We start from the raw sequence: 24,457 nt of genomic DNA, 5'->3' as shown, positions 1-24,457 counted from the left end.
AAATAGTGTACTTGGTAAGACTTCTGAAACTGACAAAACATGAGCCTGGTACCGAAGTGCAGGTCCGACCCGACTCAGGTCTAGGCTGAGGCTAGATCCCAGCTCTTTCTGCTGGCGTGACAGGAGCGCCTCCCTGAGTGCAGGGCACCGCTGAGCCCTCCGAAACACCCCTGCCTTGCCCGGCTCGCTACCTCGGAGTTAGCTGCCCCTCTCTGCAGGCTGAAGGGAGGGGTCCTAGGCCCCTGCTAGCAAGAAGAGAGAGGCAGGGGGAGAGAGAAGGGAGGAGGAGATGAGCTGTTGAAGGTACTTAGGAGGGGAGGCCCTGGAAGGAGCCTTTTTGACAGAGGGACCTGACGACCGTGAGGTACTCCCACTATTTACAGCGTTTAGCTCCCGACTGCTCGCCTGTTCTCTGGGCCAAGGGGCCTAAAGGCAGTTGGCATCAAAGGGCAACATAGAGACACGTGGGAAACAAAAAACTGTTCTAATTTTAAATGAGATTTAAACATACATTTGTATTCATGACAGTCCTGGAAGCGACTGAATGAATGCACATGAGAAAGGCTACTGGCCTGAGCTGATAGGTTTTGATGTAATAATTGGCTTTAAAAAAATCCAAGAGGTGTAGTTCATTAGAATGGTTCTGATATTATAAGAGAAAACAAGGCTCTTGTGAGTGGGGTAGTGGACAACATCCTTAACCCTTTCTGGGGTGAGGCTGCATGAAAAACGTAACAGATTAGCAGCCCAGCTATTTTTAATAAAAGAAAGCAAATTTCCTTCCCACACTGATATTTCTAATAGAATATGATTATCCTAATTTTTGACCAGAGTTTTCTTACTATTTCTGCTATTTTTCAACCTATTTAATTCTTAACTGTTGGAATGGATAAGCACTACTCTGAAGTTTTTAAATTCAATACAGTGACTAGGAGAATAAACTCCCTATACATTGTGAATATCCTCCATAAATAAGATGTTCATAACAACTAAAGTATGGTAGCTAACTAAATTTTGTTTAAAGTGGGCCCCTGAGTACAAAGTTGTGCTTCTCTACCACAAAACCATTGAATTATTTTATATTTGGCAGCTGGGGCACAGCTGGTTCTGAAGTAAAAACTGCTTTTTATTCTGTTAGGTATTTCCTTGTAAATCACCCCTTAACCAACACATAGGAGCCTGGCAGGGCTTCTTTGACTCTGGAAGCAGGAGGGCAAAGAAATTACCTACTAAGACAGACAAGAATCCAGCATCAAAGCTTCCCTGCAGCTCACAGACCTGAGTGAATAGGAGTGTTTCTGAGTTTCTGCTGTCCAGACTGAGAACAAACCGGATGGAGTGGAAAAGTTCTTGGATGCTAGACCGGAACTGCTCCTCTTCCATCCCACACGTGGCTCGTGAGTACAGAATCCTCGACTGCACGATGAACTTGAAAAGGTACTCCAGGGCCTGGAGGTGTGGGAGCAAAAGGAATGGAAAGGTGTTAAAGGTGATCAAGAACACAGCAGGAAATGAAGTGCAAAGCAGGAGCAAATTCTACACTAAAATCAGATGATGCATAATTCCAACTGTGGAGACAAGTACTTTATTTACTTTTTTAACTTTTCTTAAAGTCCAAATGGTCACTGAGCAGCAGTTGCCATCTTCCTGAGAGAAGACAAATTACTTCACAACCATGTTTCAAGAATCCGGAATTGAGGAGTCACAGACTGTCATGGAAATAGTTGAATCCAAGAACTCATATCTGAAGAAAATTCTGTTTCTCAGCAGTAAGAAGTGGGCTGTCTTTCTGGAACATCTTAAGGAAAGCCACCCTCAAACCTGCCAAGGACACCCCCTACAGGTCATTCACAAGGGAAATCAATAACACCTTTACTTTAATCTTCTTCAGTGGTAGAACTTTCTTGGAGAGGCCCTGACTCAGCACGTGAAAGGGAGAGATGAAATGTAAGGATGGCAAGGTGTAGTGCGCCAGAGCAATGAAGGGGAGGAGGCTTCCTGGGCTGCACCACGTGACAACAGAGCGAGAGGGGCCTGGCCAGCAGCACGAAAGTCCTGGGAGGAAAGACAACAGCAGGATTGGATGGGGGCTTACTAGTCTGGTCCAGAGGACTCGTAAACTGAAGTGTGCTAAAGACGGGGAAATCGTCTGATAAAACCGTGGTACTAGGTGCATTAGTGTTGGGTGCCACTCAACCAAGCTCGAAGGGCTAAGGACAAGTGCGAAGCACTGCAGAGAAGTGCCCCCCACACACGACTCCTCCTTCTCCCCACCCAGACCTCAGCTTTCCAGAGGTGGCCCTGCATCGGCCCGCCTGACCCAGCCACAACCTTTGGAACCAGCCTCAGTCCTTCCTTTCTGTCACCTCCCACATCCAAGTGAACATTTGAAAGCTCCTGTTTTGGTCACATCAACCACTTTTTGGTTGCTTGAAAACTCAAGCTTGTTTCCATCCTGACTTTTAAATATGCTGTTGCCTCTCTCTGGAAGGCGGGTCCCAGCTCTTAGCACTGGTTTCAGGTCAGAGGTCCCCTCCTCAGCGACGCTTTCTCTAAAACCTCCATCTGAAGTGTATCTTCCTCTCTGGTCGGTCCCTTCCTGTTCGGTTTATTTCCTTCACAGTGAGCACCAAGTACCCCCCCGCCCCGCCAACTAACTTTGTATATTTACCTGTTTCACATGTTTATTGCCTTTCTCCCTCTTGAAGGAAGTGCTATGAGGGGCTTACCTTTTTTTCGCTTGGGTCCCTGCTGAATCCCCAGGGCCTAATACAGTGGCTGATGCATGGCAGCTGCCAAGCAACATTGACTGAATCATTGACTAAATGAAAAATTCTTCAGAGAAAACAACTTCTGTAATGCCTTTTCCAGTATCCATAAGCAATTTATGGATTCATATGGAATCTTCTGCATTTAACTGAACCTTTACTCCCTCAAATGTTATGTGAGGCCCCTGAGAGGTGCTGGGGTCAGAGAAGAACAGAGCCCGGGGCCTGCCCTCACTTCACACTCAGGATCCTGCTCCCCACATGTCTGTGCCTGTTTCTCCCGGGGCACTGGAGATGCGCTTCAAGGGAACAGGCCTGGATCACTCCGCTTCACCTCTCAGCACCCACAACAGATGCCGACTGCTCTACAGACATGTACTGTAGGAAGGAGGGGAGAAATGAGGCTTGTGGCTTTAGATTTGTACAGAATGTGCAGAGAAGCAGCAGCGAAAGCACGAATCTGTGATTCGATTTTTCCTCTTCAATCTCATGCCACTGGGGCAACATCTGTTTTATCTATTACCATGTGGATTATAACAACAAAAATCACAGGCCCAGTTTGACTTAGAACAGATGATGTGATATTAAAAGAGGACAGAGCAAATGCAGAATTTCTTTGCTGCTGCTCTTTTATTGCTAAGAGATATTGTTAAAAAGCAACTAAAATAAAGTAACTCAAAAACAAGACAAGACAGGGACAGAAAGGGAGAAAGCATGGACTGGCTTTAAGTGAGTTCCTGGGGATATGATAGCTTTTTTCTTCAAATCACTGTCTGGAGGGCCACTGAGCAGAAGAGGGATCAACATTCTCATAGGTCATTCTCCACAGCAGAAGCAGCAGCCATGAAAAGAAGTTACTGGAAAGTAGCGTTAACACGCCATGAGGGTAGCCTCCTATAAATGGGAGCTGCTCAATGAAGCAAAGGGACGTCTTGTCACGGCACCTGTTCAAGCTGGAGTGTTGCCATGGGGGACCCTGGGCTTCCACAAAGGTCAAGGTTTTTAGGATTATCTTCTCAACATATCAATTCAGCTCTTTTTGCTTAGAACAAGTTCTAAAAAACAATGTTCAGTAACTACTGCAGAAGGAAAAAATATCAAAAGTATCTTAATCTTAATCCATGATGTCACCAACAGTGGCTTAGAAGAAGATGGGATACGTTCGCCAGTGGAAGAAAAGACTCATGCTGCTGGCGAAAACCAGAGAGGATGGCCAGGAGCCGTGTGCACATCAGTAACTCCCTCCTGCTTTGAGATAAAAATCAACAGGAATAAATACCTTCTGGGGCAAAACTGAGGCAAGGACAGGAGAATAATGTGACCCAAAGCATATATGATACTGGGGCGTCCACATATGCCCTACATACTACACTGCTGGGTCACTCACGGCTGACGGCAGGGGAGTGGGCGTTGAACATAGTGAGCTCAGCACATTACCCGCATCGCTTCCTGAATGTGGTCCTGCCGGATCAGTTCCGCCGAGCAGTCCATGTACCACTTCAAACAGCGGATGAGCTCCCTGGGAAAGAGAACAGTTCCAGAAACCCCACTTTAACTCGGAAGCAACGCAGCCCAAAGTGTCTTCAGCCCTGAATCAGCCACACAGGAAACAACACCCTGCTGATGAGCAAGGCTGGCGTGATAAACCCACTGCTGCTGTGGAATCTTTGGATCTCTGAGACCAGATGGCATTCCTTGTCCATAAAGAGTCGCCGCATTTTAAGTAACAATTACGACCACTCTTTACCACTGTCCCTGACACGCATTTCTTTGATTACAAGAAAGTTTTCCCGAAGTCTTGGACTGTATGTGTATTGTTTTGTCTAAAATTGCTATGTCTCTCCAACATACCATGACTCGCAAACAGTAAACTGTGTGACAGAGTCCTGTGTGACCCTCCCTCCCACTCCACGCGCATCCCATCTGTTTTACTTCCTCAGGGACCCTGAGCATTTTTTTGCATAAATAAAAAAAGTTCATATGAAATCTCAAGGGATCCCAAATAGTCAAAACAATCTTGGGAAAAAAGAACTAATTTAGAAAACTGACACTTTCTGATTTTAAAACTTATTACAAAGTTATAGTAATCAAAACAGTGTGCTACTGGCATAAAGACAGACCTATACACCAGTAGAAAAAAATAGCACAGAAATAAATCCTTGCATGAATGATCAAATTATTTTCAACAAGGGTGTCAAGACCATTCAATGAGGGAAAGAATAGCCTTTTCAACAAATTATATTAGAAAAGCTGGATATCTACATGCAAAATAATGAAGTCAGACTCATGTTACACAATACACAAAAATTAAGATGGCTCAAAGACCTAATGTAAGAGCTAAAACTATAAAATGCCTAGATGAAAACGTTAGGGGTAAAGCTTAATCATATTGGATTTAGCAATGATTTCCTGGCTCTTCCATCAAAAGCACATGAAACAAAATAAAAAATAGATAAAATGGACTACATCAAAATTGAAAACTTCTGTGCATCAATGAACATAATCAACATAGTGAAAGGCAATGGGAGAAAATATCTGCAAATTATATACCTGACAAGGGGTTAATACCTAGAATATATCAAGAACTTCAACCACTCAACAACCAAAAACCAAACTACCTGATTCAATAATGGGCAAAGGACTTTTAACAGATTTTTTCCCCCCAAAAAGAAATACAATTGGTTAATAAGCACATGGAAAGATGCCTGATATCACTAATTGTTAGGAAAACACAAAAAACCACAGGGAGATACCACCTCGCAACCATTAAATGGGCTACTATAAAAAAATTCCAAAATACAAAAAAAAGGAAAGGAAAGGAAAGGAAGGAAGGAAGGAAGGAAGGAAGGAAGGAAGGAAGGAAGGAAGGGAGAAAGAAAGAAAGAAAAAAGAAAAGAAAACCAAACAAGCAGAAAATAACAAGTGTTGATGGCGATGTGGAAATACCGGGACCTTTGCGCACTGCTGGCAGAAATGTAAAATGATGCGGGCACTGTGGAAAACAGTATTGGCTCCTCAAAAAATTAAACACAGAATTATTGTATGATCCAGTGTTCCATTTCTCAGTATGTATCCAAAAGAATTGAAAGCAGGGTCTCAAAGAGATATTTGTATATCCATGTTCTCAGCAGCATTATTCATAATAGCTAAATGATGGAAGCAACCTAAGTATGCATCAACAGGTGAATGAATAAACAAAATGTGGTATATACTCATACATACAATGAACATTATTCAGACTTTAAAAGGAAGGAAATTCTGATACATGCTACAACATGAATAAATACTGAGGACATTATGCTAAGTGGAAAAAGCCAGACACAAAAAGACAAGTATCATATGATTCAATTTATATGAGGTAACTAGACTAGACAATTCAAAGAGACATAAAATATACCGGTGCTTACTCAGGATCTGGGGTAGGGGGAATAGGGAGTTAGTGTTTAATGGGCACAGAGTTTCAGTTTTGTAAGAGGAAAATAGTTCTGGAAAAGGACGGTGGTGATGGTTGTAAGACAATGTGAAGGTACTTAATGCCACTGAGCTATACACTTAAAAATAGTAAATTTTATGTTATGTGTATTTTATCACAATTAAAAAAATAAATGAGGTTGAAAAAAAAGGTCAGCTGATGCCAAATGGAACTTACTTGTATGCCAGGGCACCGGCGAAGTGCTTCTGGATGTATGTGTCCATTACGGGCCGGAAGTGGAAGTACTTGATGTCTCTGAGTAGGTTTATGATGAATACCTGGGAGAGACGGAAGGCGTTAGGGTTCACTGGAGGCCTCAGAGCTATCCCAGCACAAAGCAGAACTCATCTTCCTCAAGGAATGGCAAACTCTCCGTGTTTTCCCTCATGTTCTCCATGGGCAGGGAATGTAAGGCTTCCATTCTATGTCTGAAATGCTGTCTTGTTTGTTCTCTTCCTGACACTCCTGGACTCCCAATCCAGACTTGGGGCTCATCCGTCTGTGCCAGTGTTACTGAGCCTCTTCATAATAAAGCTGGGTGTACAATACAGACCAGGGGAAGGCAAACCAGTGCCTGTGTAGATGGCATAAGTACTACTGCATTTTAAAAAACTTGGAAAAACAATTGTCCTCGAAGCCAAATTAGCCTACGAAAGGATGCACCCTTCAGCAATGGGGCTGGCCAGCCAGGGCAGTGAGGAAGGAGAAAAGCCGAAGGGGTAGCCTATGCAAGCGCCAGTCTTGCCTCTGCTTCTCCTCTGTCAGGTACACCTGGGATACGTGGCTCTCCTTGAATGTGCAGCACTCCTGTGGGACTAGACATGTTAAGCAGAATGCACTGAACAGTCTAATCGCTATTCCCATTAAGCAACCTCCTGAGGCTCTGGTTCCCAAACAACTTCACAGATGGAGAAAGTGTGATGCTCAGACCAGCATGGTGAGCCTCTGCTTTTCCTGCTGGTTATATCCAACTTTGTAAGTGAAAAAACAGACCACCTGGTTTCCTATATTAGTCTCTGGGCCCGTCATTGGTATAGGTCACTATTTCAGGGGCCAGGCAACCTTGCACGAGTGATGAGACTGAGTATCAGAACTACAAAGCTGAGGCTTGGACCTGATCACGATGAATTCTTCAAATTTGATTTTGTAGGGATCAGCCTCGTAGGCTGGTTGGCCTTCTTGGGTGATACTCCTCAGTCCCTTTTCTATTAGAAGCATCCACACTCACTTGAATAAATTATTTCCCTCATTTAAAGATATGTGACAGGAAAACGAAAGAGCCAGGAAGGACGAGACTTACCAAAGACTGAAACACCAACAGGCCGTATTTTTCTGTGTTATCATCCAAAATGACGAAGAGCGTGTCTAAGATGTCCTGCAGAAACTGCAAGAGCACACGTGTCAGAGGGCTCTGCTCTCATGACCTGGTACACACAGTCAGATTTCCATGCACCAACGAATTTACCCTCCAACAAAGTCAAAGATCTGAGACCTGAAATCACCACTTTAAAATAACATAGTGCCATTTTCACCCAGCTGAGGGGTAACTAAGTGGACTTCGGGGTTTGCTTATAGCCCAAAGAAACATAGAGAGGCTCTTTCTGTTGTGTAAGTGCTAAACTTCTAAGGAAAGAGCAATGGTCTATAAAACTAGGAACACCCATATAGGACAGCAGTTTTAAAACCAAGACAGTCTAAGTGATTCTGATGCCAAATTTATATTGAGAAAAAGAGCTCAGAAAGTTCAGCAGTCCTTTGGCTCTCTACTGTGGCCTGACTCTATAGAAGACATTTGGATGAGGATATGCCAACCTAGGCCTTACCCAGAGAAAATATGTTCTAATCTAGAAATTAAGTGTCCCAGGAGAAGGGAGAATGCAGCTGATAAGGGGTGTCAATGAGAGTAAACAATCTGGGCACACTGTTTTTTGGGTTGTTATTCTTTGTTTTTTAGAGCACATGCATTTTTCTAAGATACAAAAACCAATGGAGAGAACAAATACTTTTGGATGCTAGTAGTCTTTAAAAAGCATACCTAACATTCTGTTGGTCAAAACACAATTTACTAATACAATGATTACCATTTATTTTGAAACCACACAAGGCGGGAGATGTGGACAGGGCTGCGGATGGGCAGGACTGGCTATGGGTTGACGCCCGCTGGTGCGAGGTGATGGGTGCACGTAGGGCTCTTTATACTGTTCTACCTACTTTTGTGTAGGTTTGAAATTTTCCGGCAAACACTAAAAACATCTTTTACAATGTTAATTTACCTCTTCTTCTGGCTGACTTGAGACAAATTATTGATGCTAAAACTAGATCTGCTGGTAGAATGTCCTCTTGTTAGAAATATGACTCATTTTAAAAAGATCACAGACTTTTCTAATACATCGTCTGGTTACTAGATATTTTTAATAAGTTCAGAAGGAAAAAATGCCCTGAATATGAATTTAAGTTTTAAAAACTAGTATTGGCTTGTTTGTTAGGATCTTTCTAAAATTTATACTCTGGTCAATTAAGTAAAACAAAGTTCATACATGACTTCAAAAAGTGCACAGAAGTGCACAGACTTTAAAACTGTTCCTGACTTGGAAACACCATGTTGTATATTAATGGGGTCGCTGGAGCTGTGAAAGTAAAGTATAGACAGTGCATTGCTAACTGATTCAATACTCGCAACACAGAGCTAAGAATGCTCAGGAGGGACAAGTGTTCTTCAGATTTTGTCTCTAGCCTACATTCCCTGGAGCTCCTGCTGATCGCCAAAAGCACCTCCATTTTCCTCAGTGGAGTTCAATCCTTTCCGCAGAATCCGCCTGCAGGGCTTTCACCAGCAGGAAGTACCTGGGGGTTTCTTGAGCTAAAACCAGGGGAGCCAGCACTCTACGGGAGTGTGAAGCAGCCCTGCAGAAGACAGCTGGGGACTGGCAGTATTGCTGTCAGCCTGCTCAGGCCGTCAGATGGAAAATGTTACAAAAGGTACTTGGGGAAAGCAGGGGAAGCAAGGAGTAAGGAAGTTTCCCTAGTGCGGACTCTAAGTGAGAGACTGGGCATAATCAGCAGCTGCAGGTCAGTGGAGCGGATTTTGAATTTTACTAGATACTCAAGAATAGAGCCAGGAAGTCATCAGGCTGGGTGTGTGGTGAGAGGGTCACAAAGTAAGGAAGACGAGAAAGACCCTAAGAAAGGAAAGGAGACCTAAAGGAATGCTGGCAGCACAAGCACGGGGACTGTTTCTGAGGGGCTGCCATGCTACTACCTTTCAACTGTCATTCTGCTTTCTAGAAAGAAAAGCAAGTCAAAACACAGAGTTTAAATGTAGTTTCTAAAAGATAATAAACCGGATGGTATAACTACTTTTAGAGAAGACACTAACTTTAAAAAAACCATAATCCTTCTCATCTAATTATACATTTCGAGAAATGGTCTCAGAGACGTACTAGCAGAACCTGGGGGCAGGGAGGCCTTCTGCCCAGATGCCTGCTTAGGCAGCACGTGTGAATTGTGGGAAGCCATACCTTAACAATTTCCTCTCCACTGACATGCCGCAGCCGCCCTAGGATGTCCATGATCCTGTCTGGGAAGGCCTTCCATTTCAGCAGAGCAAGGAGGTCCACTAGAAAGCAAGCCGAGAGGATGTTGAACCCTGGCTATGCCAAGGACAAGCAAAGCCCAGACTCTGCCAGCCACGGGCAGGTGGGATCTGGAGGAACAGAAACAGCTGCATGACTGCAGCCCCTCCGGCGCTGAGATCAAGGCCAAAGACACACCTGTGAACTCCGCATGTGGACCCTGGAGCGGCTAAGACCATGGGAAACCTCACAGGCTGCTACTGCCGAGTGGTTCCTGCAGCTTCAGATGCAGGGATTTCCCTCACCGGGGCACGGCAGCCATAATTTCTGTCTCCCTTAACGCACACCGGCCACCGAGGACAGGGAGGGCACCGCCCCGCAGGCGCTATCACCTACCGTTCTGGGTGAGCTTGGTGGAGGAGAGCTGCGTGGAGATGAAGAAAGACTCTTTGGTGCTGCGCTGAAAGATGAGGCTGGAGGGGATGTTAGGGCAGCCATTGTAGTCCTCTTTGCAGCAGGGCAGGCCCAGATACAGAGCATGGTTGTTAAACGTGCTATTTTCATCGCACTGCAGGCAAAAAATAGAGAACACGGTATTTCCTGAACCATTCCATGTGTAAAAATCAAATCCTAGGAGATTTCTGGTTGATGTCTGTGGTCCATCCAGAAACTCCCCAGAATGGCTGACACACCTTTTAAAGAGAACATGTCCGGGCACGTGGCCTCCACCTGGTATGCAAGCAACGCTGTGACAGCCGACAGACCATGATCTCAAATAGCAGGTCTTCAAATACACTAGCCAAGGCCATGATGGCACAGAAGGGTAGTAACGGTTTTCCATTACCAGTGGGGAGAGCGGTGGGAAACAAGGGGCCTATGGGCGCTGCTTGTGGGAGGGAGGCTGCCGTGCGTAGAAGACAAAAGCCTGCCCACCGCTGTCCTGCTGCCGCCCACCTGCACACCGCCCGGAATCTGGGGAGCCAGCTAACTGAGAGCCATGTGTGAGACTGGCCTCAGGGAGTGAGGGCTGAGGTGACAGAGAGCCAGGCCCTATACCTTGTACACATAGAGTTCGTGGATGTCATCCGAGAGAGTGGTGCCGTCGTCCCGCATCAGGGGGGAGAATGCAAAGCCAAAGAGCTTCTTTTCCCCTTTGTCCTTTGCTGTAATCAGAGCAAAGTGTTAGGTGCTTTTGTCCCGTTTTGCTTTTTAAATTTAAAAGTTCCCCTTTGCTTACCACCTATGCTCTTTACTTCGTTGTCCCTTGCTTTCATTAATTATCAGCCCAACTGCAGGAATGAGAAAAGTGCTGGACTGCGTTTCTGCTTATATCCTAAAAGACATGGGCTATTTAGGCCCAGAAAGAAACGAGACTGCTGGTCTGGATAAACCAGTGGCTTTCTAAGAGCGGTGTGATGCAGCCACGGTAATGCCCAAAGGGTAATGATACTGGCAACTACCCAGTGTCCAGGTCAGACACTGAGAAGAACCAAGCCCAAGCCCATGGTTTTAAATCACTGTCCAAAGAACAGTCTCTGGTGACATCTCATATCTGAAATGACCATTTCTTCTTAGCCTCTAATTTTCTTGCCCCAATAGTAAGGACCCTCGCAATTCCATTCCAGAGAGAAGTTATAATCATATCCTTAAAGGAACGTGGAGAGAAGTCTCGCTCACTGGAACAATGTCTGAACTCGAAGCGCAGGTGGGAGCCACGGAATCGGTCGATGGGGATGGGCAGTTTAATAATTTCTCCCCAGCGAGGACTATTACTGTGGTAGAGGACGAACGAGTGGTAGGAACTCCTGTTTGGCTCTCCTGAACCCAAGCTGATGCAATCCTGGAAGAGAGGAACAAAATAAGGTGTCATCTTCCTGAAAGGAGCCTCCCGATTTCTCTGTCACTAGGGCACTTTCTCCTTTGTGCAGGTCTCATTTCCTTGCACAAGGAGAAATCTATAAGATGAGAAACTCCATTTGGCTTAAACTCAATACTTTGGGAAACAACGGTGTTGACGGTGTAAGGACTCAGCAGTCCCAGTGTTCCTCGTCTTCCTGGGGACAGAGGTAGCTGTTGCACACACGGCGCGATAGACTGGAAGGTAGTGGGCTGTGCATCAGAACCAGGGAGGCGGGAAACGGTGGGGTGGACTCCCCGGGAGAGGTCAGCTGTACGTGGCACACTGCCCAATCAGGAAAATAAGGAAACCAGAAAGGAGAGCGTGTTTCTTAACTGTCCTCAGCCCAGTGTCACACTGGCATTATAGGGCGTCATCAGCTGGCTGTCCAAGGTAGAGCGGGTTTAACCTGACCCCTGTTCCCACACACTGCTATGATGATGCAGCCCTGGGGCTGCCGCGCCCCTTGCCTGGAGGACGGGCAGCTGCACAGGTACATGCAGAAGCAGCTCCCTGGCTGCACAGGGGCGGTGTGAACACGGGCAGCTCTGCTGACCTTGGTATGACATCCGTGCAAACTGTGGACATGCCTAAGTCCTTGACGTGGGTTTTCAAAATGACAAATCATTGTTTGACCACCATTTTCAACACTCTCCTCTAATTCTTCTTGGCTCTGGAAGATGGTTTTGGCTAATTTTACCTCCTTCTTCTGTAAAATGTGGATGATCATCCTTGTCCTGACTACCTCGCAAGGCTGCTGCCAATATACATAAATGAGGTCTGGAGGAGACTGATTTGCCATCTACCAAGTGCTCTGCAAATGGTGCCTTGTGACTGCCAGGGACTTCGCTGTGATGTGACTGAGGGAAAACTGACACCGACAACAGTAAAACAGCACCCCAGGTCTTTGCTTTCAATGAACCCTGTGGCGCACTGGCTGGCAGTCATCTTTCAGGGCTTGAGCCTGTCACTCCACGTCACATGACATGGTATCAGCAAGTGAGTACCTAAGTCCCCCCTTGACCAAAGAGCAAATGCAACTTTCCTGTATTAGCTCAAGGAATGAAAAGAACAGGACCTAATAACAGGTACCAAAAGGAGCCAGCTCGATGCTGGGCAGAACGGCAGGAGTAACAGGGGGCACAGAACTAGAGGAAACAGGTCTAAATTGGAGCAGGAACACGTCGGGTCAGACACTAGGAAGAATTTCTACAAAGGCCGTTGACACTGGAAGGCACTGTCAAAGCATGCCTGGGGTTTCTTTGACAAAGGAAGAGGCAGAGGAGAACACACACGGGGTGACTGAGTTCAGCTCTGCCCAAGGAGAATGCGTCTCTGGACCACGTCCACAAAAGTAGTAGGATTACTTCAGGATTAGCCTCCATTCCAAACTGGCTGGAAAGCCTTACCTTCAAGATTTCTCCATCTGCATAAAGCACATACATGGTCACTTCAATATTCTTTTGTACACTTTTTCCCCCTCTCTCGAAATCCCCTTTCTCCAGGGTTAGGTACAGGTCATTGCGGATATCGCCTGTGGGGAAAGAAACGCCATGTCTCCATGACCACGGAAGCCACATCATCCCATTTGCATGGAGGACCAGGCTAGTGATTGGAGCCTCCAGGGTTCGGCGGGGGGGGGGCGGGGGGGGGCGCGCACAGGGCATTCCAAGCTCGGTTAATAACGAGGGACACCCTGCCAGTGTCAGTGGAGCAGCGCTCAGCTTGCTCAGCCACGTGCTCTTGGAGTTGGGACTCCCGAAGGGTCTACCGCAACTTGCACACAGCGGAAGGGGCAGGGCAGAGGGTCCTCTCTCAGAGTGCAGGGGGCTGCTCAGGCTTTGTCCCCACCAGGAGGAGGTGCGATCTCTGCCTCCCACAGAGTAATCCCTCAACTAATCCCTCCTTTCCCTAAAAAAAGAAGTTTCCTTTTTCTTTTATAGGTTTTCTTTTTGCAGCCCTTAACCCTTCTGAGTCTGACTGAAGGCTAGACTACTTTTTCCTCCTGGAGGCCTAGCCCCAAATCCCATTCCCGGTGGGAGTACTGGGCAGAGGTCACTGGACTTCAGTCAGGCCTGCTTTTTGTTCAAGTGCTCTGGGAGCAGGTGACACCCCTCCAGAAGCACAAGTGCTAAAGTGCTGGTGGGAGAGGCCAGCGGGCTCTCACTGCTCCCGTGTGCTGTCTCCAGCCCACGTTGTGTCCTGCTGCTTGAGACAGGCAGGAGCGGCTCATGCTGCCCCTCCGAAATGACCGCTGTCACATCTGCCTTTCTACAGGGAACGGGACTGTCTGTTCCTGTATGAGAGGAGCTTATTAAGGCTGCTCTAAGCTTCCAAATCTGCAACATGGTGAGTTTTAGTCACGCTCTAAAGAGGGGCTTTTGACTCCCCAAAAAACATAGTAAAGACTGGGGTGGCAGGGGATGTTCCAGGGAAGAAAATAGCAGGAAAAAAAATCACAAAAACAAAACAAAAAAAACCCTGGGTAAGGTCAAAGTGAAGACTTATTAGCGGCCTGTAGAAATCAACTGAGAGATGATGAACAATTAACTTGTAAAGCAAGCCAACTCAGAAGCTGGACATCCTTCTTACTTCATTTCTTAGAAACACCAGCACATCTAAATATACTCATCACCTGGAATCACAGTGACACAAACAGGTTTTGGTTTTGGTTGGCAACTGAGCTTTCTGGTTTGGTCAGACACACAACGCTGACTGACAGCCTCTTTTCTACTGTGAAGTATCTGAGATTCTCTTATGCACGACACAGCAAGAGATCAGCGCTGGCACAGATCTGGGGCTTTTGAGGTCTTCATGACCAGCCCTTCTGTTCTTCAGGTTGCCTTCCTGTCCTAAGGGTGCAATCACGGTTATCTGGTCGCATAATGGAGTTCTCAAAATACTGTAGCTCAAGCGAGGAAGAGCAACCTGTGAGAAGGAATGAACTGTTCTTTGACAGCTGAGACCCTTCCCTGTGTGAAAGCCACCTTGTTCCCCAAAGAGCCCTGAGGCTGCTGCACAGAGAAGAGGAAAATGCACTCTGAAAATCACACACAAGTGCGACTGCGGAGTAGGTGGGGTGGCTTTGAGGATGTCTGCCCTGGCTGTCCGCACAGACTCGTCTCTTGAGCTGAGTAGAGCCTCTACTTTAAATTCTGATGAATTTGAAACTGTAATGTCTCCACTGGATGTCCCAGCTTGCGCCCTCCTGGCACATCATTGAAAGAGCACTCAGGTGTGCAGGAGGGGTGACGAAGGCAAGAAGGAGAGGGAGGGAAACTCAAATTCATTAGCTTGTTATTGTCAGGACAGAGAAGCTCGATAAAATCAGTCCTGAAAGTAAAATTCAAAATTAACTGGGAACTAGACTTGGTTCAGAGCAGTGGGCACACAATAGGATATATAGATGATATATTATAGAATTATATTCCTGAAACCTATATAATTTTATTAACCAATGTCATATCAATAAATACAATAAAAAAGAAAAAATTAACTGGGAACTTCACTATGGGTCATTGCTATTATAATGGGATGAATCAAAGCTGGTTCCACCTTTAATTTTTAACAACTGAAACAGACATCTCACGGCCTTCTTCTGATAAAAATCCTTTTAGTTACACATTAATCTTTTACGTTAAGCTCCCTCCTAATTCTCCTGGAACTTGGAGAAAACCTAAGAACAAGCCAATGTGAAAATAATTATTCAATTTCTAGGCTAAGTTGGTAAAAAAGTGAACAGCCTAGAGAATTTTAATGTCTGACTTTGAAAGCAGATGTTGCCTATCAGCAGTAGTATTCTAGATCGTACAAATTTTTTTTAATTTCTGTGGCTCTATACACAAGTTAACCATGTGGTAATAAATGAATCCTTCCAATGAAACATTTCAAACTTCCTAGCCATGTATGATACAGAATACTAACAAAAACTGGGCGTTGTCTTGGAAACTGATGATGACAGAACTTGGTTTGGGTTGGCTTTATAGGGTGAGCTCATGGTTTCTGGGCAGCTCCTTAAGGGCATCTTAAATTAAAATGCCAATTTCAAGTGGAAGGACAGAGCTATATATTCCTACAGTTTTCATTCTTTAAACATTTTCTAAACAGAATGCCTCTGGTGGTCATCTCGCTTAGAAAATTTGTTGATGTAAGTAACTGTACCCTCTGAGTTGGATGAAGTCGTTTGATTCCATTAGACCTTTGGCTGCTCTTTAGTTGGAGAACTGACCTGCCTAGACCAGGGCTGTTCTCAATCAGAACAGGAACTAGGCTGCCTGATGGGCTGCAATTTTGCAAATTATTGCCTCAATTTCAAGTATGGCACTTCATGAATGTTAATGTTGCCAAGCCTTCTTGTCAAAAGCTCTCTGGGGGATCTTTTACATTAAGCGCCCTGCTAATTCTCCTGGAACTTGGAGAAAACCTAAGAACAAGCCAATGTGAAAAGCTCCAGGACTGCCTTACAGGTAGTCCCCCAAAGCTCCCCGCTCTTCAGCTGTCCCTTGTGCAAGCAACACGTTCACACAGCCCACCAGTGGGATCATGCTTTTGGATTAAGGTACTATCTCTAGGAGGCTCCTCTAAACTTTAGCACCAACTACCCAGAGAGAGATGAAGACAGGATTACAAAGAGGATGAGAAAGAGAAGGCCTACACAGTGGTTCCTGAGGTTAGACTGTATTTGGATCACCTAGGGAGCTTGTTAAAATATTTCTAGCATCCATCCCATGAGAGTTCAGTGGGGCTTGGGTACATATGTTAAAAAAAAGTGAGGTGATTCTAATGCTCTCCAGGGTTTACCACCAGGAGACAAGAACCGTGGTGGGGGGCAGGCTGCTGGGAAGATGCTGATGAAGTCTGCTGTGGGTGGGGACTGGGTGGCTCTTACGCAGCATGGAGGAACCCTGGGCTATAAAAGGGGAGGCTTTTCTGTGGGAAGTGGGAGGAGGTATTGTTGAGGGCGTCCCTGCCTCTCGATGTTACGTGTCTTCTGCTTCCTAAGTTCGGCAGAGCATCCAACATCAGCGACGCCTTACGTCTCTGAGTGCTTAGTGCTCGGTTAACATGCAAGAGCTTCTTGAGCGGAAAGAGGAAAGAACAAGACTGATTTTGTAAAAGGCCGCAGAATAAACAGTCTTTGTCCTTTCAGTTTCATGCAGTAGCCAATGCCAGCTGTTGGTATATAGAGCTGCATGTCAGGGAACTAGGGAGTTAAGAGTAGGCAGAGGTTGGCATATATTTTTTTCTATAAGAGGCCATATAGTAAATATTTTAGGCTTTATGGGTCCCATAGGTCTCTGTCACATGTCCTTTGTTTCCAGAGCCCTTTTAAAATGTGAAAAAAAATTCTTAGCTGGCAGGTAGTACAAAAACAGGCTATTGGCCTGTGGGCTATAGTTTGTTGATACCTGGCTTGATGTGTTTATGTGCCAACAGTTTCGCTACACTGCAACTGCACACACAAAAATCCAGCCCTGGGCGATGTGGCTCAGTTGGTTGGAGCATCATCCTGCAAACTGAAAGGTCGCCAGTTTGATTCCCAGGCAGGGCCTATGCTGGCTCGTGAGTATGGTCCCTGGTGGAGATGTGTATGGGAGGCGACTGATTAATGTTTTTCTCTCACATTGATGTTTCTCTCCCTCTCCCTTTCTTCTCCTCTCTTTAAGGTCAATAAGCATATCCTTGGGTGAAGATTTAAAAAAAAAAAAAATCCAGATTCCTGTAAGTCTACACAAACAGCTGCAGGAAGGAGCCAGGTAACAAGCCTGAGGCCATCCTATTATGTCAGGGATTGGCCTGAAACATTCTGGGGTCCTTATGGAGTGAGGGGCCTTAGATGAAACAGTGCTTTTTAGCTACCAGAACCTTCGGGGCTGGGGAGCACTCTGACAGGGCTGCATCCAACCGGGACAGAGAACTGCCAGCCTCAGTGGCCGGGTCTGACCCTCTGAAGACCTGCATCCTCGTCTGACTCAGGAGAAACAGAGCTCACAGCATGTTTGCCGGCCTCTCTGGGGGCAGGCTCCGCACAGGTTACAGAGTCTCTGAGGTCCAGCTCGGGCACTGGGGCACGTCAGTCACAAGCTCTTCGCGGACACTCTGGCCTATGTAGTGTTTCGGAGCTACGCCGACCCGGCCTACGCAGAATACCATCCTAGGAAAAACACTCCAGCATGGCTCACACACGGATGGCCACTCGGTTGTGCGTACATTCTTTATTATATTCACGTTCCTTATGTATGAAGTATACCACACATGAGGAGACTTTGGGTTCAAGTCTAATTGTTTTAATACTGTATTGCACTTACACCTTGTCTACTTCTGTATAGGGTTGGGGGTGGGGCTGCTGTGATAGTGTTTTCTTTCCTGTAAGAACATGTATTTATTATAAAGCTAGAACTTTCTCCCAGCAGTCACAGCAGCCATCTTGTGAGGCGGTGCCAATTCTATCTCTTGGCAGAATGGGAATGTAGTCTCTAGACAGCATTCATGGAGGTGTAGAGACAGTAAAAACCATTCAGTTTGGACAGTTCCAGGCATATAACCAATGTTTTACTTTGTAAAAGTTCTTATTTTGAGGAAGAGACTAAAACAAAAACAAAAACAAAAAAGGATGAAGACTCTGGGGAGGACTTCTTGACAGTCCCAGGAAAGATGGGTTCTCTACTCTTCTAACCGTGTCTTCAGTGTCACACGTCTACTGGTTTCCATTGTTACAAGGTCAGTGACGTGCCCTGCCCTAACAGGGTGAAAGGAACAGGCACGGGGACCTCACTATAGTTGGTTATTCTTTTCATGGGCTGACGATGTGATGACCTTCCAGCCTGTTGTGGGGCCAGATGTGATAAATCCCAAACCATCCCCTAGATACACTGTCAAGTTCTCCTCGACACTCACACGGCCACAGCCTGATGAATCTCCTGCAGTAAACGCTTCCATCACTCCCCTCCAGGAGAGCTTCCTCTCAAAAATCATGTCTGTGCGCTTGCCCTTTGTCTAAGATGAGTCCAGCAGAGCTGAAAAGAGAAGCTATCTGCCTTTCTGATTCTTTGTAGCTTGGAATAAGCCTTCTCATGTTCTTTTCAATGGGAGTAGCTGATCTGTCTCATAAAAAGCTTTCCCTGTAGCGCTGGCCAGGTGGCTCGGTTGGAGAGAAGTCCCGTACAGCAGAAAAGCTGCAGGTTCTATTCCTGGTCAGGGCACGGGACTAGGTTGCAGGCTCGCCCCCCCCCCCAGTCGGGGCACATATGGGAGGCAACCAATTGATGTTTCTCTCCCTCCTCCCCCTTCTTCTCTTTCTAGAATCAATAATATACCCTCAGGTGAGCATAAAACAAAACAAAACAAAAAAAACCTTGCCCTGTAACTGTGCACCCAAGGCTTGTTGAGGATTTCTAAACATCCCAACATGTCCTTTGCTTCCTCGGATCTTAATAATCACCCAAAGTAACAGTCTTCTAGGTTGGGCTGGTATCTTCTCTTCTTATGACTTGTCAGTTACCCCAAAAGGTGAGGCTGATGAGGGATTAATAATGTACATGACACCCCACCCCAGTATTGCAACATTCCATGAAACAAATGAAGATGGAAACAAGGCAGGCAAAAAGCAAACAGGACACACAAAAGCAGAAACTTACACCCAACTATCTTCATCTCTGCACCAGAAAGAAAGGGGCGAGAATGAGGGGACAGCACAGAGAGAAACAAGAACAATTAAGACAAACAGGAAAAGAGAATAAAACATCACTTGCAGGTCGGCAATGAACATGCACTTTTTACCAGGGGTCAAAGCAAAGGACAGAGTGTATTTCCGAGCATAAGGGCAAGACTCAGAGGGCCCGAGAGGGACAGCATGCCTGTGTCACTGCCTGCTGCTGGTCAGGGTCAGGGCGATCCAGAGGGGAACAGTACTTGTGCCAGGTCTCATTCAGGGAAGGGCAAAGCATTTCTAAGGCGGAGCACCCACTAGGGCATGGTTCTCAAAGGGGGGCCCAAACTGGCAGCATCACCATCACTTGAGAGCTTGTGAGAAATGCAACTTATCAGGCTCCACTCCAGTCCTCCTGTATCAGACACTTGGGGTGGGCCCAGCAATCTGTGTTTCTCCAAGCTCTCCAGGGGATCCTGATACATACTGAAGTTAGAGAAATCTGCTTTACACGAACTTAGTGAATAGTTAGAACATATTAAATCAAAGGGCAGATTTCTTCTGGCAAGACAGAAAACCACTTAATAACAAACATGGTCCATATCACGGTAAATGACAACCTTAAAAATTCAAGGCTTTGGAAACAAGTTAAAGTGTTATAATCCCCACAGAGCCACGACAGCACTCTGCACTGCTGCTGACTCCAGGGAGCGCACCCTCCAGGAACGCTAAGGGTCAGGGAGGGCTGTCGGAGGCGGTGGCACGTCCCTGCTGGCTCAGACGCGGTCTGGAAAAGGTGCAGCCTTTTCTCGAGCAGATTTTACATCGTCCCTTTCAGTGTACAGCCTTTCAGCCAACAGCTTTTTTAAAGGTGTTTTAGGGGGCTAATTCTGACAAGTGAATGACTGGGAACAGCGTTAGCATCCACTTGTTCACCGGGACACCCGTCCTGCTCCCATCCTGCCCTGCCTGTGCTCTTGAACAAAGTCTAGGGAGGGAGCAAATGTGCGCTCCAGAGTTATTAGCTTTTGTACTGAACTAAAACCAATTTGGAAGGAAGGAGAAAGTACCACAGAAATGTGACAAACCAACAACAGGCTGTAAGTTTCCAATTTTGGCTTAAGTCCCCATATCTATTTGTTCTATAATCTAGAAGCCAGGGCCTCAGCTATGGCAGGCGGCAGGACATCTCCTGCTCACGGCAGTCACGTGGTGTGTATAGGCACACCCACGGAAAGCAAGCGGAGACCGTTAGGAAGACCTCTTCTGGAATGGTCTGTTGGTGCTGGTGCGGCCAGAGCCTGTTTGCGCTCCAGCCGCACAGTTCCAGTCCCATAACGCAGAGCTGTAAGCTTTCCAAATGAGCATCTGCCAAATGCTGGGTAGTTTTAAAATAAGAACCACAGTTTATGAGTAATTCTAATTTTTACATTTACTCTAATTTTTCAGACTAAAGTGTTGAAATGCTGACAGTTACTGACATAATTCATTTTCTTGTTCATTTCCCACATATCCGTGTGTCAAGAGGCAGCTGCAACTTCTTGTGACATGGTCACCCCAGCACTGTGAGGGCTGAGAGACTGCTGCAGCCCAGGAATGAAACCCCCAGCTGAAGGGCGGGCCAGCTGCAGGCGGACAGGTAGCCAGGGCTTGGAAGTCTCACGAAAGAACTTTTTACCGGAGTCACGTTTCCCCAAGACAGGGCGGCAGCAATGTAAAACACTCCATGCTTTCCTGCTGCTGCAGCGGGACCTGCAGGCCAGCCCTGTCCCACCCTGATGGCACTCCCACTCTGATGACATCTTGGAGTGCATTAAGGGGGGCGGCGGGCAGTTGTAAGCTCACAACTCTGGGAGTGGCCATCTGTGCAAAAAGATCCTCCCTCAAGGGAGGAGGCCAGAGGCGGAGACAGGTTATACACAAAGGACTGCTTTCTGCCTGTGAACCATCCCTACTTCCAGCTGGGGATTAAATAGGGGATTTAATCCCCTATTAAATATCATGGGGTTTCCTCTCCTTATCTGTTCCATGTCCCCAGGCAGTAGCTGGAGAGAAACAATAAGGCCTGCAAGAACAAAAGCATTTCCGTCCTTAGCCCCACACTTCCACCCTGTATTGTAGTGCTAGACAAGACAGGCAGAGCACTCAGCACTCGAAGGCACGAACACAGAAAGCAGCGTTCCCACAGCCCCAGCTGGGACCTCCTGGGATCGCTAGGGTCTCGGCCTCATGGGCCAATCACACGACGACCCATCCCTTAGCTGTCCGGAAGGGATGCCCCCTTCACCTCAGCCTGCCTCACCACTGTCCGATACAACGGGTCCCCATGGTGACGTCTAGCATACCTACAAGTCCCTTATAAGCCTGTGTGCCAACAATGCAGAGAGGCAGGGCTCACCACAAAAAGTTCTCCTTCCACAGATGGAGTTCAGACAATGGCACTTTTGAAATCAAAGCTTGCTTAAAAACCATTTTTGACTGAAGCTGGTTCCTTTCTAGCCTCTGTTCACTTTGTTTTAATTCTATGACTGTGTGAAGGCTGATAGGAAGGAAATGTCCAAATCTTAGACAAACACGTTCTTAAAAGAAAGGAGAGGCTTTAAATACATCTCTTAGAATACATGACTCAACCTAATGAACCTTGGTATCTAATTACAATAGATCACCAGATAAATCCGGGCAACCACCTACTCTTTCTTCCATGACGTGCTGCCAAGAAGCCAGAGACTATGCCTGGGCTCCTCTCTCCCAATAACCAGGGCCACAGATGACCGAGGAATGGCGTCAGGACAGGACGGGAGAGCATCCTGTGGAGGGTGTCGCACCAGCGGCAGCCAGACAGGGGCCTTTCGTAAGCGTGAAATCTCCTTAGCATTTAGCAATACACATGGGATTCACTGTGTGGCCCAGGTTTCCCATCCAAAAGACCCTCCTGCTGCGCACGAGCAGAAGATGAAGGCTGCTCACAGCAGCCTGCTCTGCCTGCACAGTGTCTATGGAGAGGTATCGAAGGCAACAGAAAACATGTCTAGGCCTAGTGTGGGGAGGTGGGAGGCAGCTGGGAGCCATCACGTGGGCCTTCTCCATGCTCCCCCTTGGCATGTGCTGGAAACATCTACTACAGAAAATTGAGAGCACCATGGAGAGCTCCGAATAGGTGAAATTCACAGCGGTCACAATCAGTTCAGTCCAGTCTGGCCTGGTCCTTCTGCACAAAAGCAAACAAGCTTCTGGCAGATCGTTAAAATGCAGTGCAAAGGGTAGATTCATAACTCCTGGAATCTGTCCAGGGAGCCAGCCATTTGTCTGTCCTGATTTCCCTCCCCTTGTTTGCCTCTCCTCTGCTTATTAGGCTGCCTGCCTCCCATCTAAGACCCCGCTCCACCTTCCCTCTCTCCCCACAGCCCCCGTGGCTCTGGTGCCTGTTTGGACCCGCCTCTCCCGCACTGCCTGCACCTGCCTGACTAGGGAACATAAACCTGGGACTGACCTGCTGGACTCACACTGGAGGATCAGTGTATTCCCCCTTTCTGCCCTGGCTCGCCATCGGGCACCAGACAAGGCAGGTGAGACGGTTCCTGAGCAACTGACCAGGTCATACAATTCACAATGCCTAATTGATACCATCTGCCTGATCTAGTTTTCTAACATGTTAAAATGCATCTGCCATTCCTACATGAAGTGGGATTCATCAACACTACAGGCACATATTCTGGTATATTCTTCCCCTTAAAGAGGAAGTTCTTGTGAGCCAATTCTCTTCGAAGGCCTGTGATGCAAGAGGAGTGTAAAAAGGCCCCCTCATGAAGTTCCATGGTGGTCCCCACCACCCAGACTCCACGGAGACAACAAAGCCTGCTTCTGGATTGTCAGGCTGCACTGGTGAGTGTGACATGGGGGCTTCTGGAAAAGAACAAACACCAACAAGGGCCGAAGGGGCCGCTAGCTGCGGACTGCAGTCAGTAACCTGACTTGGGGTGCAGAGGCTTGTCCTGGCTGCAGGGCTCCTCCCCAGCCTGGTTTACCAACTGCTCACGAGACAGGCGCTGGACTCCATCCCCCTCACCTTCTCCCACCCCAGCCCCCAGAGGTTCTACCTACCCGGCATGATGACATCAGGAAATCCCAGTTTTCTTGTAATCGCCAATCCCCTATTAAATATCATGGGGTTTTCTCTCCTTATCTGTTCCATGTCCCCACGCAGAAGCTGGAGAGAAATGATGAGGCCTGCAAGAACAAAAGCATTTCCTTCCTTAGTCCCACACTTCCACCCTGTATTGTAGTGCTAGACAAGACAGGCAGAGTCTCATTGTCTCGAAAGGAAAAGGTGAAAAAAGCTTAGCATTTTTCTTGAAAAAACTATTGATTCAAAAAATACACACTATTCTCAAGAAATATTCTAGGAAGCTAAAGAAATTTAAGTCAGGATGACCTCAATAACCCAGAGAACTAGTCTATAAACACAGGCTGAGGTCTGGGAGACTGAGTTGCCTTTCCCTCTGTTACCCAGCATTCAGCCCAGGACCTGGCTGGGCCCTACTGAATACTGAATGGGAGGGATGAGCTACGTAAGCTGCACATGGAGAGAGACCCAGAGAAGCCTATAGAAAATACGGCAGTCCAGAAACAGGTGTGACCAGAGAAGACCTTGTATCAGGGTGTCCCGCCAGCTGGAAATAAGTGAGCCAAGAGGCACTGTGCTTCATTCCGTGAGTACGCCGAAGCGCGGGCGGCAGTGTGTTCGGCCAACCTGGCAAGGGCTCGTAAAGGGAGCAGCCAGCAGACGCCACGTTCTTCCCACAGGGAACCAGCGTGCCCTGTGAGGGAAGGAAGGGGTGTTTTGTGACACCAAGTGAGCCTGGTCTCAGACTCTGAGTTTCAGACTCTCCAGATGATCTCAGGTAAGCTGGCTTCTGGCTCATTATTTGTACCCTAGGAGCTCTGCACAAAGTAAGACTCTCCTGGACACTGCCCCCTCCCTTGCCCCCGAGGGGCCCCATGGCAGCCACTGGCCAGAAGGCTGTGAGGTCAAGCCTAGGTGGGATTAGGAAGTGCCTCCAAGGCTCTGCTGGCCTATGGGTCAGCAGGAAGCCACCTCAT

At 46.9% G+C, this 24,457-nt stretch overlaps 1 protein-coding gene across 2 annotated transcripts in view; it reads right to left on the bottom strand.

Moving 5' to 3' along the window:
• Positions 1 to 24,457, bottom strand: part of DOCK3 (dedicator of cytokinesis 3) — a 271,945-nt gene that overhangs the window by 66,819 nt on the left and 180,669 nt on the right. For both annotated transcript variants that reach the window (XM_054594754.1, XM_054594753.1), the window contains 10 exons: positions 23,459 to 23,584; positions 13,119 to 13,243; positions 11,490 to 11,652; positions 10,869 to 10,975; positions 10,209 to 10,380; positions 9,759 to 9,856; positions 7,541 to 7,624; positions 6,418 to 6,518; positions 4,206 to 4,287; positions 1,279 to 1,449 (listed from right to left, as the gene is read on the bottom strand). In XM_054594754.1, coding sequence (XP_054450729.1) covers positions 1,279 to 1,449; positions 4,206 to 4,287; positions 6,418 to 6,518; positions 7,541 to 7,624; positions 9,759 to 9,856; positions 10,209 to 10,380; positions 10,869 to 10,975; positions 11,490 to 11,652; positions 13,119 to 13,243; positions 23,459 to 23,584 — 1,229 coding nt within the window. The remainder of the gene's footprint in view (positions 1 to 1,278; positions 1,450 to 4,205; positions 4,288 to 6,417; positions 6,519 to 7,540; positions 7,625 to 9,758; positions 9,857 to 10,208; positions 10,381 to 10,868; positions 10,976 to 11,489; positions 11,653 to 13,118; positions 13,244 to 23,458; positions 23,585 to 24,457) is intronic.

Source organism: Pteronotus mesoamericanus, unplaced genomic scaffold (genome assembly GCF_021234165.1).
Source record: "Pteronotus mesoamericanus isolate MK-2021 breed Mesoamerican mustached bat unplaced genomic scaffold, CSHL_Meso_final scaffold_533, whole genome shotgun sequence".
Taxonomy (NCBI): domain Eukaryota; kingdom Metazoa; phylum Chordata; class Mammalia; order Chiroptera; family Mormoopidae; genus Pteronotus; species Pteronotus mesoamericanus.
The sequence above is the reverse complement of the archived record's forward strand: the minus strand, read 5'-3'. Positions and strand labels throughout refer to the sequence as shown.